This window comes from Melospiza melodia, chromosome 5 (genome assembly GCF_035770615.1).
Source record: "Melospiza melodia melodia isolate bMelMel2 chromosome 5, bMelMel2.pri, whole genome shotgun sequence".
Taxonomy (NCBI): domain Eukaryota; kingdom Metazoa; phylum Chordata; class Aves; order Passeriformes; family Passerellidae; genus Melospiza; species Melospiza melodia.
In genome coordinates, this window is record NC_086198.1 from 29,494,100 (window position 1) to 29,512,242 (window position 18,143).

Genomic DNA, 18,143 nt, shown 5'->3' on the forward strand with positions numbered 1-18,143 from the left:
TCTTATTACAGCAACAAATCAGCCTTTTTGATCAGTAAATAAAATTTAGACTTTATTACAAAGTAACAGCAGTGTTGTTCTGAACATTCAGTTTATGCATAGGTTATTGAACACAAATCACACAGGACATTCTTCACCTTTTCACTGTAATGCTGATATTGCTTTTATGGTGTTGGACATCAAGTACAAGTTCATCTCCAACCTGAACTGGGATGGGCTCATCCAGAACAACTGCAGCTTGTTTCCAGTGTGAGGACTCATCAGATGTGTCCAAGCTGTGCTCTTCATCTAGATGGATGTGATACCAGAAGGGAATGGCAGTGACCCGGCCAGACTTACAAATTTGTACCTAAATGTATTGAAAATAACGATCAGTTATACTACTTTGTTCAAGGAAGTAGTTCAAACCATTTCAATCCTTTTCAGAGACAGCTGCAGACAAATCCTGTTTAGCCCACAGGAGCAATTAAGAAGCAGCACTGCAGAAGAATATTTAAATGCACTTTGGACCCCAGAACTCACCTTCACTTCCCTGCTGGAGCTGTTCTGCAGAGGGCTCATGAGATCCAGCCTTAAAAGCTCTGCTGGCTTGCTCAAGGGTACACAGGGTAATGTGGAGAGATCCAAATACACACGAACAGGTACCTGAAAGAATAGACCAGAACTTCAGGCAGCCACAGCCATTACAAAGGGAAAAGGTAGTAAACTTAATCATAACACTGAGGTTGCCAGGAATTACTGGAATGGCTATCAGAGATAGACAAAAGGCAAAATACAGCCCTCTAATCCCTTTTGAAACACTGGAATACAGTTGCCTGGGAACAGTAACTGCACAGTCATTCTTCTGTACAGTAACAAGGACAAAACTTCCATGCCAGTTCTAAAACAAACATCACCCATTTTAGCTTATCTCAAGGTCCCTGTGTGGTCACAAAACCTCTCTTGATAATTTCAACAGTGGTTTTTTATAGTTCACACCAAATCTAAACAGCTGCAGCTTTGAAACCATGCCTGGAAGCCACCCACCAGCTTCCTACCTTGAACTGGTTGATGAAAGGGGCAATATTAAACCCCAGGGTTGGTTCTGTTCCTTGAACAGCACTCTCCAGCAACAGAGACTCTGATTCTACAAGCATCCCATATACCAACACATACTGTGGGAAAATCTTCCCTCCACTGTGAAGTAAACACCTGTAAAATAAGAGGGATTTCACCTGTAAAGCTCATCAATCAACAGTAATAAAAGAACAGTAAATACATTTAAGAAAGGCACACTAATTCTTGCTCTGAAGTCAAGTGCTCCTAGGCATGACGTGCCATCACTAAACACAAAGGTTAACAGCAAGGTTTCCCTAGGCCCACAAAAGGGGATAAATCCATTTCACACTTAGTTACCCATTTCCATTACTTTACTTCTCCTCTGCCTTCCTTCCCACTCCTCCTGCTGTGAGGAAGAGCAGCTTTGCTGCTGCCTCCCTGGCTGTTCTCACACCACAGGTTTGTCTTTTAGCAGGACCAGTTTGTTCCAACAACCGTCTGACATGTACCCGAATCTGGGTTTTTCTAACTTGCACTAAAAGCTACCTTGGTTATTCTTTGTTATCCTGCAAACTTCTGACAGACCAAGGAATATGATCATCCATATTCTTTTATTCTATAAAAAAAAAATAAAGGAATCTGAGATGGTGAAATCTTGATGCTTAAAAAAAAAAATGTATACAATGGTCATGCCAGGAACGCTGGGAGGTTCAATCCAAGGAAAAACCCTTTTTCTACAGAAGAAACATAAGAGTAATTACATAGTTACAAGGAATATTCTTAAAATTTTTCAGGTAATTACAGATTCCTAGGAATATTTTTGTCCTTTTATACTCTACCTGGATATTGCAGCCTTTTCCATCACTTCCTGCTGGATTAAACCTGATGTCTCTATAACATCCAAGATAATAATACTCCACAATTTGTCTGATTTGGGTCTCTGTAGCACCACACTTTCTTCTTCTAAGTGGCTGAGCCAAAACTCTAGTGTTTCCTTAGGGAAGTGGTTTGCCTCTGCAATGACATGAAGTGCTGCCTGATGCTGATCTTTCTCAACAGAACTGTAGGCTCTAACTGGCCCAAGCTTGCCAGCTATAATTGGCAGGATGGAGAAGCCTTCAGACACATCTAAAATGTACAAAGCATCAGGATCCACACCTAGAGAGCTCGTGCTTTGATTCTCTTGGAGGTTTATCCCACTGCCATGTCCATCAACATCCATGGAGTGCAAGTCCTTGCTTGGATTTAATGACAGCAGCACTTTGCTCATGGCAGCTTTAAAGCATTCATGGTAAGCTGTGTCATTCAGCAGGGCTATTTCTGTGGATTCCAGCACACACACTGGAGTGCTGCCATCCTGTTTGGTGCTTGTCTGAAGTCCAGCCAGAGCATTACATAATTCAGCCTCATTGCCCAAACTCAGTGTGTCATCTCTGTCACTGAAATCCATCCCACACTCTGAAGGCAAGGAAGAAATCTTCTGGATCTTCAAGTAGCAGTCTTGGCAGCAAACTTCCATCATCACAGAATCTCCAGTCTTCACAGAATAATCTTGGCAAAAGAGCATTAAAAAGTCGTGTCAGTTACTTTACAGACACATCACTGAAGAGCCTTATGGTGCTTGAAGCAAACAAACAAATAAACCAATGCACCCACCCCAATATCTCATTTGTTCATATCTGTGACACAGTATGAGATCAAACCATCACAGTGTGTGCAGAGCAGGGTGGCCAAGACAGAGAAAGGCCTCAGGGGAAAGGCTTATGAAGAGGAGCTGAGGGCACTTGTTTTGTTCAGCCTGGAGAAGCACAGGCTGAGGGAAGATCTCATCACAGTGTAGAGCCCCCTCAAGGGTGGCAGTGGAGGGGAAGGTGCTGATCCCTCTCAGAGACAGCACATGAGGCAATGGAATGAAGCTGCATCAGGGAAGTTGAGATGGGACATTCAGAAAAGGTGCTTCACCCACAGGATTATCAGTCACTGGAATGGGTTCCCCAGGGCAGTAGTCACAGCACCACGTCTGCCAGAGTGCAAGGAGCACCTGGATAATGCTCTTAGACAGGTGATTTCATTTTAGGTAGTCCTGCAAGAAGCAGGAAGCTGGACTCCATGATCCTTATGGGTCCCTTCCAGCTTGAGATATTCTAAGATTCTAGGAAACAGGAAAATAAAGGTGGGTGGATAGAGTAGACTGTTAAAATTTAGAGAAGTAGACTGTTAAAAATTACACTGCCGATGTCTGTACATGGAGAGTATTCAAGTTGAATCCCACAAGGGATTCAAAGGGTAGGTAGGAATGTTTAGTTTTGGTTTTGTGGCAGTAGCAGCTAGCTATTTCTACCTCACCTTGCCCACCATTCCTCTCCTAAGTTGCTAGTGAGCCAGTCAGTAGCCTCACTTTTTGGAGATGCTTCACAATGCATTAAATTCAGTACAGAAAAAAACCCAACTTAAAGAAAAGCTTTCTCCCCAATCTCATCTGCTTAACAGCAAAGTCCCACAAACAAGCCCTGATGAAGGGACTGTGCTCTACAGACTAGAAACATGATCAGGAACCACCTCTTAGCTACTTGCTGTTGAACTTCCAATCCTATTTAGTCTTCCTAATCTCTGACATAAGGTAACTTATCAAAATGAAAAAAAAAAATACCCAAAATGAAACCAAGTTCATGTACCACAAGAAGCAAACCCACAGGACATACCAAGGAGGCCCTGCACAGGATACACAGCCTGTTCCCAGCAAGTTTCCTCACTGGGACTTGTAGAGAGAGAATGCTCCTCATCAAGCTGCAGTACAAACCACACCACAACAGCATCCAATATTCCTCCTTCAGTGACTGGCAGGCTGAGCTTCCAGGGCTTTCTAGCTGCCAGGCTTTTCAGCTCCTGACCAAAGCAGAAAGAGGAAAAAAGGTGGGGGAGTTTATTTCCATAAATAAAAACTGGTTTCATTAAACTAAATAATCCAAAATTTCTGCACCAATCCGTGAGGGCACCCAACAGAAACTTGAAGTTAGCAAGCCTCTACAATATCAATTATCATCATTAGTACTCATTAGCATAGGAACTGTCTTCCCACATGCAAGAGCCATTTCCCACATGGACAGCCTGCATCCATGAGAAGCAAACATGCAAACATCTAAGAACACACACATTTAAACCCAGTGAAAACTGCAAGAAAGACTTCAGACTGGCAGGGCTTGCCTTAGAAGAATGAATAAAAACAGTGCCAGACTTTTGGCTGAACTCAAGCCAGTGCTCAGGCACATGTTTCACTTAAAACCTGTGTTCAATCAGTTCTAGAAATTTGTGTACTGTGAATTTGCTCAAACACAGGCTTGCAGAGTCATTATAAAAACAGGAAATCAAACATCTTTGAGGGTGTTTTATCTGAGGGTGTTTTTACCTGGGCTTTGTAGGCCTTGTGTAAAAGCTCAGGCATGTACAATCTCACCACTGGGAACACCTTAATGTCTATCCTAAAGGGATCATTTATAAATTCTCCAATACTTTACAAAGTTTTGAATATGTAACAGGAATTAAGTATTTTTCCATGTACAATTTATTTTTCTCAGGAATTACCTTCTGCTATCAACATTCACAAGCACAAAAGGACCAGCCCTAATGTTTTAGTTCCAGCATAAACCAATTAACAGGAGGTCAAGCACAAGGGACCAAAGGTTCTCTCAGTCACAGCCATTCTACTTAGTAACAGCCCTTCCAAAACATTTATCAACTTCCTGATCTGCTTATGTCAACACTTGTTCTCTGTACATTTCAATCTTAAAATACACATGGCAAAAGAAAAGTTCATGTCCTGCTCTGAGGACAGGACTAGCTGTCACTTGCTGGGTTTCTTATTCTTCCCTCTTTGTTCTGTGTTCTCCAAGAGCTTGTCTATCCCTCTTCTCACAACTGAGATGACTGAGCAATGGGCAAGTTAAGATTACTGAATGATAACAAAGTTCACAGTAAGATGTCACTGCTCTTCAAACAGAAGTGCTTTGCTGCCAGTCATCCTTTTTGTACCTCCTCAGCTAGTGAATGAAAGAGCAGCCAGCTGAAGCTTTGCTGGCATCAAGCCCCTTGAAATAAGACAGCAGGAGCACAAGCATGCATCTGGTTCTTGGTTTCTGGGGAGTTGGAGAGGTACAGAAGTGTATTTGATATTAGAAGTATTCTTCCTGGTTACTCCTCAACAGCAGCAGGCCCAAGGTTCTCATCCAGTGGGTTCTAGTAACTGCAGTGTTACATTGCCATCACTTAAAAACCCATTTGAGGGCTTATTTCAGCTTTCCCTGCTCTCTGCCATGCTGCTTAACCCATACTTATTTCTCACATTTGCCACTTTATAAACCTTCTCCTATTATTTATGCCAATTACAGATTTAAACAGCTGTAGCACATCAGGATGGCAATTCATCAAGTAGTCTTGTTAAGAGAGAGCAACGGAAATAAAGCAATGGCACGGGAATAGGCAGTAAAACCCCAAAATGATTTAATACCACACATGTCCTCTGAATGAGAAAGACCTACAAACAGAAGGAAAATCTACAGCAAGAATGCAGTGATTGAATTTCCTATGCCTTGATCCACAATTTCTCACATATTCCACACCACAACTTCTCATGAAGGATTAGGAAGAGCCAAATCTGTAACTGTTGGCAAAAGCAGAGTCCCTTTAGGGCCTGAAAGTGAGACTGAGCTTTAATTACTGGCTGCAGAGGTAAACAGTTCCCCTGCCAGTGGCACTGATCTGCTGCCAGCACACAGGCAGCACCTGGCTGGGTACAAGTGTAATTACAGCCACACCTCATTCCCCTGCCTGGGAGGGACTGAGCTGCTGCTAATAACAACAGCCATAAAGTAATCACCATAAAGCAGCTGCTTTTTTGAAATTATTATTATTTGTGAATTCTGACTTATTATTTCTCTGATCTGTACTGATGTTTTTGATGTCTCCTACAGCTCAGTTTGAAAAACATTGTTTTATTGAATTTTAAGCCTTCTCCTCAGTTCTGCCAGTTTAGGTCTGGACAGTTAGCACAAGCAGAAACAAATGCAACATCCCTCTAGTTCTTTGAAATAGGAGTTTAGATAATAGGTCTTACAAAATTACCTTACTAGTGCTAAGTGATTTCTTACATGAATTTCTGTTCTTAGTTGGTAATTCTGTACAGTTTTTAAGTTTAGGAGAATTAGAATTTTTTCTTATTACAACAGGAACAAAGACAATTTTTTTCTCATTTTTAGCTGCATTGATTGAACATCCAGGTATGGCCATGACACAACACATTAAAAAAGCCCCAAAACAAAAATCCATACTGAAAGTAACCTACCAGTGTTTGGAACTGCCACATTGCCCAGTGACAAAGTAACAACAAACAGTAACCAAGGACTCCCAACTGCATCAGTGATTCATAACAGAGGCATTTCTTCCTTTTTACTTACAATATCTTAACATTTCATGACAGGAGCACTCCATTAGTCTAACCAAAACTTCAAAAGAGCACTTCTGAAACATGATTTAAAGAATAACACTGTTCTTTACTCTTTAAAATTATCTTTACATGTTTGCCAGCAGGCAGATGCTTAAGAGCAGACATGTCTCAGATGAGAGCAATAGTTCCTTATTGACGCTGGAAGCAGAAGCAACATTAGGTCACAGAGATTGCTCCCCACAGTATACTGAAGAGCCTTGTCTTATTTCATTTTTCATCTCAGGATGTCAGACAAGCCAACTAGGAAAAGCTATTGATTCAGAAACTGCAACTCCTGGCCAAGCAGCAGCCAAGAATAATTTCATTTATATAACAGAATCTATTTTAGGCTCTGACTCAATACCAGCTCCTCACCACAGGTCAATGAGCAAGAAGCACACCAGAGATCAGCTGTATCATCTTTTTAGCAAGCTCAGCTGCAGGGGCTGAGCTCCCTGCTTTCCAGTTCAGGCCTATTTAGCATACACATCCAAATGTATTTTGTGCTAAATACACAAAACTATGCTACTAGATTTTAGAAATATCCTAAGACACAAAGGAGCTGAAGTGTGGAATCAAATGGTTGAATAGAACAATTTCTTCATCTGCTCTTTTACACTTACCCACTAACATTTACATTTTTATGCCAGATGGAAAAATACAGCCTTTCTCCTGTCTTCAAGAGCTTTGTGAAGACTGACTTTAGAGAGATAAACTAAGTCAGCTCTATAACTGCATAAATCATTTAGGATGGATCTCTTGCCCTTCCCTGTGCTGAGGCTGGCAGCTGTTTGATCTTACAGTGAGGTAGTTTATGAAGTTCCCTAAGCTATGCCCAATAAACAAAAAAAGTCCACCTTCAAAAAAATCACATACTGCTGTCTGAGGAATCACATCACCACACAACCAGACAAGCATCAAAACCAGCAGAGGATTTCAGAGCAGCCCTGCCAACTTTGCGCTTGTGAACTGTTCTGAAGTTGAACCCAAAACCAAATGACATATGGGACTTTTCACTATCATAAAAAGACTACTTAAGAAGGGTTTAAGAAAAAATCATTACCTGCAGATCGTTGAAATCTACTGTCAGGACTTGGCAGGGCTCTGTGAGGGCTCTGTAACCCCCAGGAATACGACTGAGCTTCTCGGTGGTGTAGGGCTCCACAGTTTCCTCTGAGCCAGCAGCAGCATATGTGGGACTGAAGAACTGCACTGAATTGGACAAGCACACACCAGCAACTTCTTGCATTCCCACTCTGGGAGTAAAGGCAAACACAGGAGAAATTAAATTCCAAGTAATTTGACCATAAACCTAAAGGAAATTCTCCCTAGGCTAATTATTTTTAAATGTACAGAGTGTTAAAACAAAGAAGTTCAAAAACACCAAAACAGTTCTGTGGTGTTTTTGTCATGTTCAGAGCAGCTCTAAAACACAGAAAATGCACCTCACTTTGAAGAATCAGAACTGAATGCTGTCACCAGAAACTAAAGAAAAGCCCAATACATATTAAGAATTTGATCATATCCTAGGAAAAAAAACCCAGTACCAATCAGAGCACAAGCCATGAAGCATAACTTAGAATTGCTGAAAGAATGAGACAGAATACAAAACAGAAGATCAGATCAGGCACAGAGAGATGGCTGTGATATGCAAGATTAACAACAATTGACTGATTGTCAACAATTGCTGATTCTCTCTCAGCAAGATGAATCTGTGTTTGATGAGAAATTAAACACACTTTTAAATGTACTTCAGGAAAAAAAATCATGTATTCATTCAATTCTGGGCTCTCTGTCTACTTCTAACCACTCAAAAAAAAAAAATTAAACCATGAGGAAAAGCTCAAAGAAAAATTGTATTAATTGTTCAAGGCAGAAACTTAGGCAGAAACTGCTAGATTATATGAAAATAATGAGAAAAGAGACACTTGTACACTGCTATTTCATTAGGCCTCCTGCTCAGAAAAAAACATCCAAACCCCAAAGCTCTCCTGTAGATTGTGAAAACACTTGAGGAAATGTGAAGGCACGAACATCAGAGTAATTTAGAGATCTGTGTAGTTTAAATCTGAGAACAGGCAAGTGTTTTACATAAAAACAGGACTTGTTATAACAATCTTAAATATTCTTGCTAGAGAAAATGGGATCTAAAACTATAAAGGTAAGAAATTTAAAAGTGACTTTTTTTCCCTATACCATATAATTAGTTTGCGACAATCACTTCACCTGACCTTTGCCACTCATCAAAATGAAACATCAATTCAACAATCCAAAGTTAACAGCAAATTAACTTTCATGGTATTTAAATTTTGTAAGTAATGGTCAATGCCCAGTTTCAAGGCAAAACTTCCTCTAACTGATGAATAATTAACTTATAACAGAAACTGTTTTGTGACCATCAACCACAGGAACTTCTTTCTCTTTCAGGTCACTGTCCAGATCTACTGCATTAGAGAAATGACTGATGCAGCCCAGCTGCTTTTAATCCAGTGCACTGGAGCTCCTCTAGAAGTTAGTATTTTCTCTAATCTACAACCATATTAATCCTAAACAAAATACCCCTAGTCCAAACTTCTCAGACAGACTGTCTCCATACAGTGATGATGTTCTAAAAGATTGGAATAAATATGAAAGCAATCGATACACAGTCAGAACTGCACTCAGCAAAGAAACTCTACTGTATGCCAGTCCAGAATTAGGCAAAGAACATTCAGACAGATAAAGACAGCTGGGGTTATCAACACTTAGGCTTTACAGGGGTTAGATCCAGGCTTAGATCCAGAAGTGAGGTATGGAGCAGATTATAAAGAGGGTAAAATGAGGATACAGGCCAAGTGTTAATCCAAGAATTTCCAATTCAGAAATCAAGAAGTAATTTTACTATGAAGGAATTAAATTTCTTTAGCATGTGTTAGAGGCAGGTATTTCAGCATAACTGTGTGATTAAAGGGTCCGGAAAATATGAACCTCAAAGGGGTAGGGAGGTGGGGCAAAAAAAAAAAAAAGACAGTCTGGAAAAGGGGTGGGGATGGTGAGAGCAGAAATCTTTTTCGTTAAACAGATAATCAGCCATTCAAAAAATAAAGAGCAAAGTAAATGAGAAATGGTCAATAAAAACAACCAGTCTCTCTTCCCAAATAAAAAAAGTGGGTTCAAGCTGTGCTAGAGTTTAAACACACCTGTGATGTCTACGTATCTCTTTGCATTCCACTGCCATCCCAAATATTGTAGCACTTGCAGGAATAACTCTGCCATAGTCTCCAGCACTAATGTCTTGGTTTTTAGGCTGTGAAAACATGAACAACAACATGCAATGAGACAGTGGATTATTTCTACCATTACTGAGAAGCCTGAATTACATGTTAGTGAGCCATTCAAGTGACAGTCAAAACTTTGCTAAGTTCTTAGTGACTGGAGAAGTCACTACTCTTTGGCATTCTGTTGACCATTAAAGGAGTGTTTTAAATACAGAGTCTCAATATAACCAGGCATCAGCTTTTCTCTCAAGTCTACTACTTCCTGTGTGTAACTAACAAAATGCAGATTGAGAAACACTGTTAGACTACACTGAAACATTCCAGGACTTTTCCCTTATGCATCATTCCTGTACTTAACACTAGAGGTCATCAGTTTCAACTCAGTATAACACAAAAGGTTTCAGCCAGCTAAAACTTTCTTTTTAAATGAGTTGGAATCAAGGCAAGGACAAAATAAAGAGAAGTCCTCTTAGGATGAATATTAGCTTAACAGAGATTAGGCTATTTAAGACTCTTTGTAATATTACTTTGCTTAATGTACTAGCAAAACCACAAAATATAAAGTGAAATCTGAAACCCAGTGGAATTGCTCAGTCTTCCAAAAAGGTTCAAATCAGCAAAAATAAATAAATTTATTTACCAAATCATAATTGAGTGTTCCCAAATAACTCTACCATTATTCAGCATTTTCTGCCTATTCTGGCTGTACATTTAAAATCCACACAAACCCTTTTGCTTACAAAGTTGGGGGACAAAAAAGATTTAAAAATAAATGAATGAACAGTGATTAAGAGTGAACCATCTGTGATGAAGGAAGGTTACATCAGGGAAACATGCTTTGCAAACACATGTTTACTCAGAACACAGAGTTCACAGGAGTACAATGAAAGTTCTGCCTCACTGCCACTTACCAAAATCAAATTCATGGAGCAAGCCCAGATCACTCATTTTTAGCATACCAAAAGGAATGAAGTACTTAGAAGACAAATGTTTCTCATTCCCATATGTCTGGAATGTGTGCACATGCACAGGTACCCACATCACCCACCTTTGGTTGTAAAAGCAGATGTTCCCAAGCATGTATCAAGCTCTCTACAATTCCTTCTCCAAATAAGCCAGCATCGACTGTTTCTGTGACAACCAAGGAAACTCTAGACAAGAAAAATATGATGTGCAACAAACACTCCTGTCAACAATCAATCATTCTTTAAAAAAGAAAAAAAAACAACAACAAAAAACCACCGTACCAGGATGAGCTCAGAGCAAAACTTTTACCAGGAGTTTCAGTACATGTGGACAATTTAATTCTTCCAAAAATATATGTGTTTTGAATTGTAGTCAGAAGTTATTGAAGATGCAGATAAAAGAGAGCAAATATTGAGCAAGAATTTACTGTAAAGCCTCTTGCTCAGCATTTATAAATAAGTTGTGTGGGAAGAATCTAGCCAAAACAGGAAGATGTTTCAGCCTGGGCATACAGCCAATGATACTGCAGAATATATATTTTGTGCAATAGTATGCACTCATGCATGTGCATAAAAAGGAATTAAAACTCCCAAAACTATAATCAAAGCACAAAAAAATTCTGACACAGACTAACAACTCTAAAATCTTAAGTCCTCTGGAATTAAACGAGAAAACATGTGGCATAATAAGAGGAGACACTTCCAGAACAGCAGTAAGTTATTTATTAATAGCTGACATCTAGTAACTCATTATATGCACTAAAGGGATACATGCATTACAGTAGCTCAGATGATTAGGCAAGCCAATTAGGCAAGGCTTGATTGGCCTAAACCAGGAGCCTCATCATTTCAGATCATGAGCCTGTACCATGACCACAACTTTGTTAAATGTTAGTCACTCGATTCTATTCAAAAGCTGCAGAAGTGAGCCACAAGATCTTAGAAGTGTAAAAGTGTGTTAAAATTACTTTTATGACATAGTAATCTATTTTTTTCCCCGTTGCTGCAGTATCATTACATATGCCCCAAAGCTCCCACCATCAAAGAATTAAACTCCTTAATTTAGGACATTGTTGGTCTACCAATAGAAATTAGGATGATCTGAAGAACATGTTGTCATTTCTGCTCCTTAAATACATAAAAGATACTGAGAACTTTCTCACATTTTGAGCAATATCACAGAAGTGTTACTTCCTGTTTAGGTCACAAGACATTTCCTATTTTCTTGAAATGATGAGCAAACTCAAAATACCACCAGAAGAGAAAGCAACAACGTACCTTTCAGGTATGTGCTTTGGAATTTCTATATCAAGTGACTTCAAATGCAGAAGTTTGATCTCTCTTTCCATATTATTTGCTGCCACCACATCACAGGCAAGTTCATACATGGTTTTGGATAATTCGCAGGCATAGACAAAAGATGCTCCCGCCTTTTTTGCAAACATACTGAAAAACAATAATCAGGGGTTTTCCCCTCCTCCACATCTGCTTCACATTTCTACCAGTTCAAGTCTAAAAACCATCCTTAGATTAACTGGTATCTCCTGTGTGAACAATGATATTGCACAAGTTGATACCCTCTTGATATGTTATCAGCAAAAAAAACCACTACAGTTAGCATAAGGACACTCCCTCAGCTATGCTGAATCCACTCTTTACAGTCAATATTTAAAGACAGGACAAATAACATTACAACTTCAAAACCCATGTGAGTAATTCAATTTCAGCAGCACTTACTGGCACAAAAAGCATCTGCAACAAATAATGAAAAAAGGTTAAAAAAATACTACTCCAGACTCACTGGCTTCTGTAAGCTTTGCTTGCTTTTTTAAGTTCTGTCTCCATAAAAGGATCAAAGCAGTTATTTCTTCCACTCTCAGCCAAATTTTGTCAGGCAACCAATACTTTTCTATTAAAATTCCTGTGTAACATGCATTGTGGCATACCTCAAGATGCCTGTTCCCGTTCCTATATCCAGGACAGATCTGCTCCCTGAGCGCACAGCGCTCTCAATGGCCCTGAGGTAGGTGAGGTTCCTCTTGGCATCGTTGAGCATGATGAAGTGCCAGCGCTCCACCAGCCAGTTGGCAACGCGGTAGAAATTCTCCCTGGCGTCGGCAAAGTCGGGGTTGAGCTTCACTGCTTTGTGGAAATAGCCAGCTGCCTCGTCTCTGAAACCCATCCTAGGAGCAAAAGTGACAAACAAATGGAAAGTATGCATGCAGCTGTGAACATCTGAGGGTCTGTAAAGAGGTCTTATGTCAGTTAAAAGACAACAGAAATGTTTTGTGTTAGTTTGAAAAATTATCTTTAGAAACAGCGCCATTAGTTTATGAAAAAGAATGATTTATAGCTTTACATCAAGACACTGTAAAAGGCAAAGCCAGCTCAGAAACAGCATTGTGTGCACCAACCTTCATCCACTACTGCATCTTTTGACAAAGTAAAACAGGTTTAATTTACAAGAACTCACTGCAACAACATGACAGCAGCAGCTCTGCAATCTAGTCACACAATGTTATAAACTCAAGAATGCTATAAAACTGTGGGTACTCTATTTAACTGGAACATCCTGCAAAACCACCAAATTTTGAGTTGCCAGCTTTTGCATTAAGTGCCAATTTTGAAAAAAGAAATTACAAGAAACCAAACTGTGAATCTGAATCAATTTTTAATGATACCTACAGCATAATCTCAAATCAGACAGCACTGAAAAAAGCCCTAAATCCATCAATATTTGTATACATTTTAACACAATGCTCAGAGAGGAGTTCCTTTAAAACAAAGAAATTACAAAAAGGAAACCTAACTAAAACCTGGATTATCATCTATGATTTCAGTCTTAAAATTCCAGCCTTAGAAGACCTGAGCAACAACAAAACATGGTGGGGTTTTTTCCCATTGTTGCTGTGATTAACAACATTTATTTTAGCACTGGCTACTCTTTTTAAGCTACTTAAGACAAACATATATGAATGCATTTGTATTCACAACATGACCCTTACAAACACTGAATATACATCACTGCAAACCTGAAGAGATGTTCTCCCATACTGTTACAGATCACTTCATCATTGGGATACAGCTCAAGGGCTTGTTCATAGCAGTTAAACAGATCTTGAATCCGTGCCAGAGAATCCAGTTCTTCTGCCCATTTAAAGAGAGTAAACTGAAATGTTTCCTAGAAAATAAAGCACAGACCACTGAGGTGCTGGGAGTTGTCAGAAGTAGGGAACTGAGCCCTGAAAACATCTGGAGGTGTCCTGGCATACACCTGGACACCCACACACGAGGATCAGCACCCAGCAGTGTTTACTGAGAGCCCTAATGTGTACATTAACATGTACACATTAATATGTGTGTATATTAATGCAGGCTCCAATAATAACAAGGCCCTGTTTTTATTAAATACCATTGACACACAGAGACTAAAAGAAGATTCTGTGAACTCCCTTCATACAGAGCTTATTAAAGAAATCATTGGCCATCCCAATTATTACTGATTTTCCAATTCTGTCTTCAATAAAAGTAGAAGTCAGTTACATGTAACAAATCTCAAAACATGTCACAAAGACCTCAAGAGAATTAGAATAAATAAAATTCCAAGTAATTCGAAGAGCACTTACTTTGACAGTTGTTTTTAACTCAGGAGCTAGATTTAGTACCAGGAGATAGTGAGCATATGCAGTTCCAAAATCCTGGTTCTCCAGGCAATGCTGAGCACTCTGCAAAGACCTGGAAACCAATTCCCGTCTGCTGGCTTCTCGGCCAGCCCTGTGGTTAGAATGAAGTTTGGCATTGGAGTTGGGCATTCTGAAGGATGTAAATACTCACTTATTCTAAGAAAAAAAAAAAAAAAAAAAAAAAAAAAAGAAAATATACTGTAGGTCAAAATGTTTGTACACAAAGTTGACCGATCAAAAAACATTTCCATTTTCACTGGCATTTAGTAAAGACATCTCTTCTCCCACTAAGTCCTAAAGATTTAAAACATCTCACCTTTACATCTTTACACTACTGATAATTCCATCAGCTCTGAGGGTTCACCATTCCTAAGTCAAGTGTGAACCACATCTAGGTTAAACCAGGCGTTCTGGAAACAGATTACATTTCTGGCTTTGCAAAATTTATATACATAACAGACATTTTAGCCTGTCTCTGACCAGACAGCGTGGCACACTGGCAGTTTATGCACTCAATACATTTCACAGTCAACCACAAAATCTGCAGGTTAAATTTCTTCTCCTTGAACAACAGCGTCTTCATAAGCAAAGCCTCACAGAGCTTGAGTTCACAGTTATTTTACACACGGCACCACAGCGATGTTTTCCATTAAGAAAACATTAAAAACACCGACCAGAACCAATATGCACATTTTTATACTTGCCTGTGTTACCGCTGTAACTCTTAAAGACACGCAGGTGAGCACAGCTATAGTATGAAAAGACGGGTCCCAAAGCTGAAGAACACGAAGGTTTCGTGGAGAGGGACTGCAAGAAACACAACGCCATCACGACTAGACTTTTTCTTTTCTGTTTTCTTAAAAATACAGTAAAATAAATAACAACTCGCAGACCAAAGCGCCGCGGGACACGCAGAGGCGGGGAGGTCTCGCCGCTGGCACCGGGGCCGGGGCAGCGCGGCCGAGGGGCCCCCACGAGGGGCTGCCCCGGCAGGTGCGGGGGAGGTGGGGGCTTATCCCGCTCCCGGGCATCACCTGCTCCAGGATCATCCGTCACGGGCTCCAGAACCATCTATCACGGCCTCCAGGCCATCAGTCACGGCCTCCAGGCCATCCGTCAGGGGCCGTGCGCGGAGCGGCGCTCCCAGGCCGCGGCCATAGCGCTGCCGGGCCGGGGCCATCGCGCAGGCGCCGGGCGGCAGTGGGTGCTGCGGTAAAGGTGTTTTCATTACCCGCGGCCTTTCTCGGCCCGCATCCGAGCCTCTGGAAGCTGGCAGTGCAGCTCGTGCCAGCGCAGGGCTGTGGAAGGGATCGGCAGTTATGCCCGGTGCTGTCCCTTGGCGGTCGGGGCTGTTCAGGGCTGCTCGGCCAGCACGGAAGAACCACCACCTTAAATGCTGCCCAGCGCTGTGTAGCACTGCCACCCTTCACTGCTTTGTAGTCACGGTGCTCCTGACTCTAAGTTTTAATTCCCCTCTTGGTAAGTTCCCGAGAACCTCAGGGGAGAACAACACCGGCTTTAAGTCACAAACAAGCTTTTCTTGGACCTTTGATTGAGAACTTCGCTCGGCAGCCGCAGACCGCGAGGAGCAAAATCCAGAGCTTTGCTCCATATCCCGAGTTCCGTATCCTGCCCCCTCCCATTCCTGTGCCACCGCTTACCTTCCCTGTGGAGCTGTCTGCTCCGGGGACAGCCCCAATCGGGGACAGCCCCCTTCGGGAACGGCCCCATTCGGAGCCCCGGAGTGCGGCTCTAAAAAGGCAGAGTTCATTCGGTCATGTCCTACTTCTGCGGCAGGAACAGGCCGCGGCATTGTTTACTAATTATGAAGCGTTTGGAAGCTGCTCATCTCTACTTTCCCGTTTCAAAGCATGAATGCAGCTCTTCCACGCTTTTACAGCTGTGCATATTGTGTGTGCGTACCCTTTTAGAAACAAATGAGCGTTGTGTAAAATGCCAGGCCAGCATTTTGAACAAGATGAAAAGAGCACGTACGGATTTGGGAGCATGAGTCTCAATGGAACGCTGTAGCAGCTAAACTGTGAGCTGTGCTAGAAAAAACATAACTGGTAAAGCACTTGGGCTGAATGAAGTCCATGAGGATGTGTAAGTATCAGTATCAAAAAGTATCAAATACTTCATATGAGGACTGAGCTCCAAAGGAGGATATATATTTAATCAATTTATTGATTGGTACTAAGAAGCCTTCATTCAGTTTTGAAAGGAAAAAAAAGCTGTGAACTTTAAATTAGTTACAGATAGGGAACTACCTTTTTGGACTTTGGCTTAATTATGCTTTCCATCTAGACGATGATAGTATGAGGCAAAGAAAATGTTAGCACCTGTGGGACATCATGAGCAAAAAAGAGAGAAAAAACAGAATGCAATTATCACCTGGGGTCAGTGAGGTGTAACAAGAGCTGGACTGCACCAAATATTGTAATGGGCAATTATCTCTGGCCTTCCATGGTTCTCCAAACGAATTCAGCTGTATTTTTTGTCAGAGGAAATAAATGCTAGTGGGTAGCATAAATTCTTTATAGGGCATATTTTTAAGCATAAATGAAATAGTACTGTGTGCTAATTTGACCTATTTGTGAAGATTACTAAAATATAGCAGAGTAAAACCCTTGAAATTCACAAGAGTCGATTCATTTCAAAGGCTGGGGAGGATACTTGTGAATTTCATACTCACAACTTTGTGATGGAACACTTCAGGAAAAAGTGGCTCCAGGACACAATACTTTATAACAGTGACAAAACATACAGCTGCTTTCTAAAATAATTTGTTGGGTAAAGCTTGTGCTGTAACGGAGTGACAGAAAGGAATGCCCATCAGAGATATACATGATTTCCATAATAATCATCAAATTGGCTGACAGTAGAGTAAATAATGTTGGTCTGCATGGTGAGTGCTTGCAGACCAGTCTGTTTTTATGTATGAACTGCTGATGGATGCAAGGAGAGGGAGCATGCAGTCTCGAGGTATCTCACATGTGCATCAGACCCCTAAGGTCTTGCAAGTCAACTGTGATGACACAGTCATAAGCAAAATGGGAGTTAGAAGGAAACTCTTTAAACCCTCTATTAAACCCATGACAGAGGTAAAAGTGCTTAGACAAAGACAAAAAAATTATAATTCCTTGGAAGGCTGCTATTGCTAGTGATGTTTTGAACAACGCAGCTGTGTGTTGGAAATGGTGGGAGCTTATATCAATTCTCTGTAACAAAACATCAGTAAAACTGAAAGTTAAATTTACTAATTTCTAACCTGTCTCTCCTTAACATGCAGCCTGGAGACACAATCAGCCACACATCAGAATATCATCTTCCATAAAAATCAGAATGGAGATCTGAAAATAACATAAGGAAGTTAAGATGGAACAAAACATGATATGCTGGTGTATATGCCTATTGTATAAAATTACTTGAAGAGGGTGTTTCCTGAAACCATGCTTGCACAGAATGTCAAAGGAAAACAACCAAAGCAAAGATAAATACACAGTTTATGGACAGGATATTGCTACAGCTTCACATAGTCAATCTGTGTCATAGTCTCTTAAAAGAGGCTATAAGAAGGCTGTAAAATTTGATGACCTTGAGTAGGGAGTGGCAGAAAAGCAGAGATTTTTCTGATACAAAGCCACTCGGAGCCTTAATTAGTGGTGGTAATTAGTGGTAAAAGGGCAACTCCTTTTATTGCTCATTACATAGGTAATTG

At 40.6% G+C, this 18,143-nt stretch overlaps 1 protein-coding gene across 1 annotated transcript; it reads right to left on the reverse strand.

Annotated features, from left to right (window-relative positions):
• Positions 1 to 24: 24 nt before the first annotated feature.
• PRMT9 (protein arginine methyltransferase 9) lies at positions 25 to 15,588 on the reverse strand. The gene is made up of 14 exons (XM_063156747.1): positions 15,457 to 15,588; positions 15,127 to 15,229; positions 14,366 to 14,578; positions 13,772 to 13,920; positions 12,686 to 12,922; positions 12,018 to 12,185; positions 10,823 to 10,925; positions 9,697 to 9,803; positions 7,581 to 7,773; positions 3,741 to 3,924; positions 1,878 to 2,589; positions 1,038 to 1,191; positions 523 to 645; positions 25 to 349 (listed from the first exon to the last, which is right to left on the reverse strand). Exons 3-14 carry the CDS (start codon positions 14,549 to 14,551, stop codon positions 134 to 136), a joined length of 2,532 nt encoding a protein of 843 aa, XP_063012817.1. The 5' UTR covers positions 14,552 to 14,578; positions 15,127 to 15,229; positions 15,457 to 15,588; the 3' UTR covers positions 25 to 133.
• Positions 15,589 to 18,143: the final 2,555 nt, after the last annotated feature.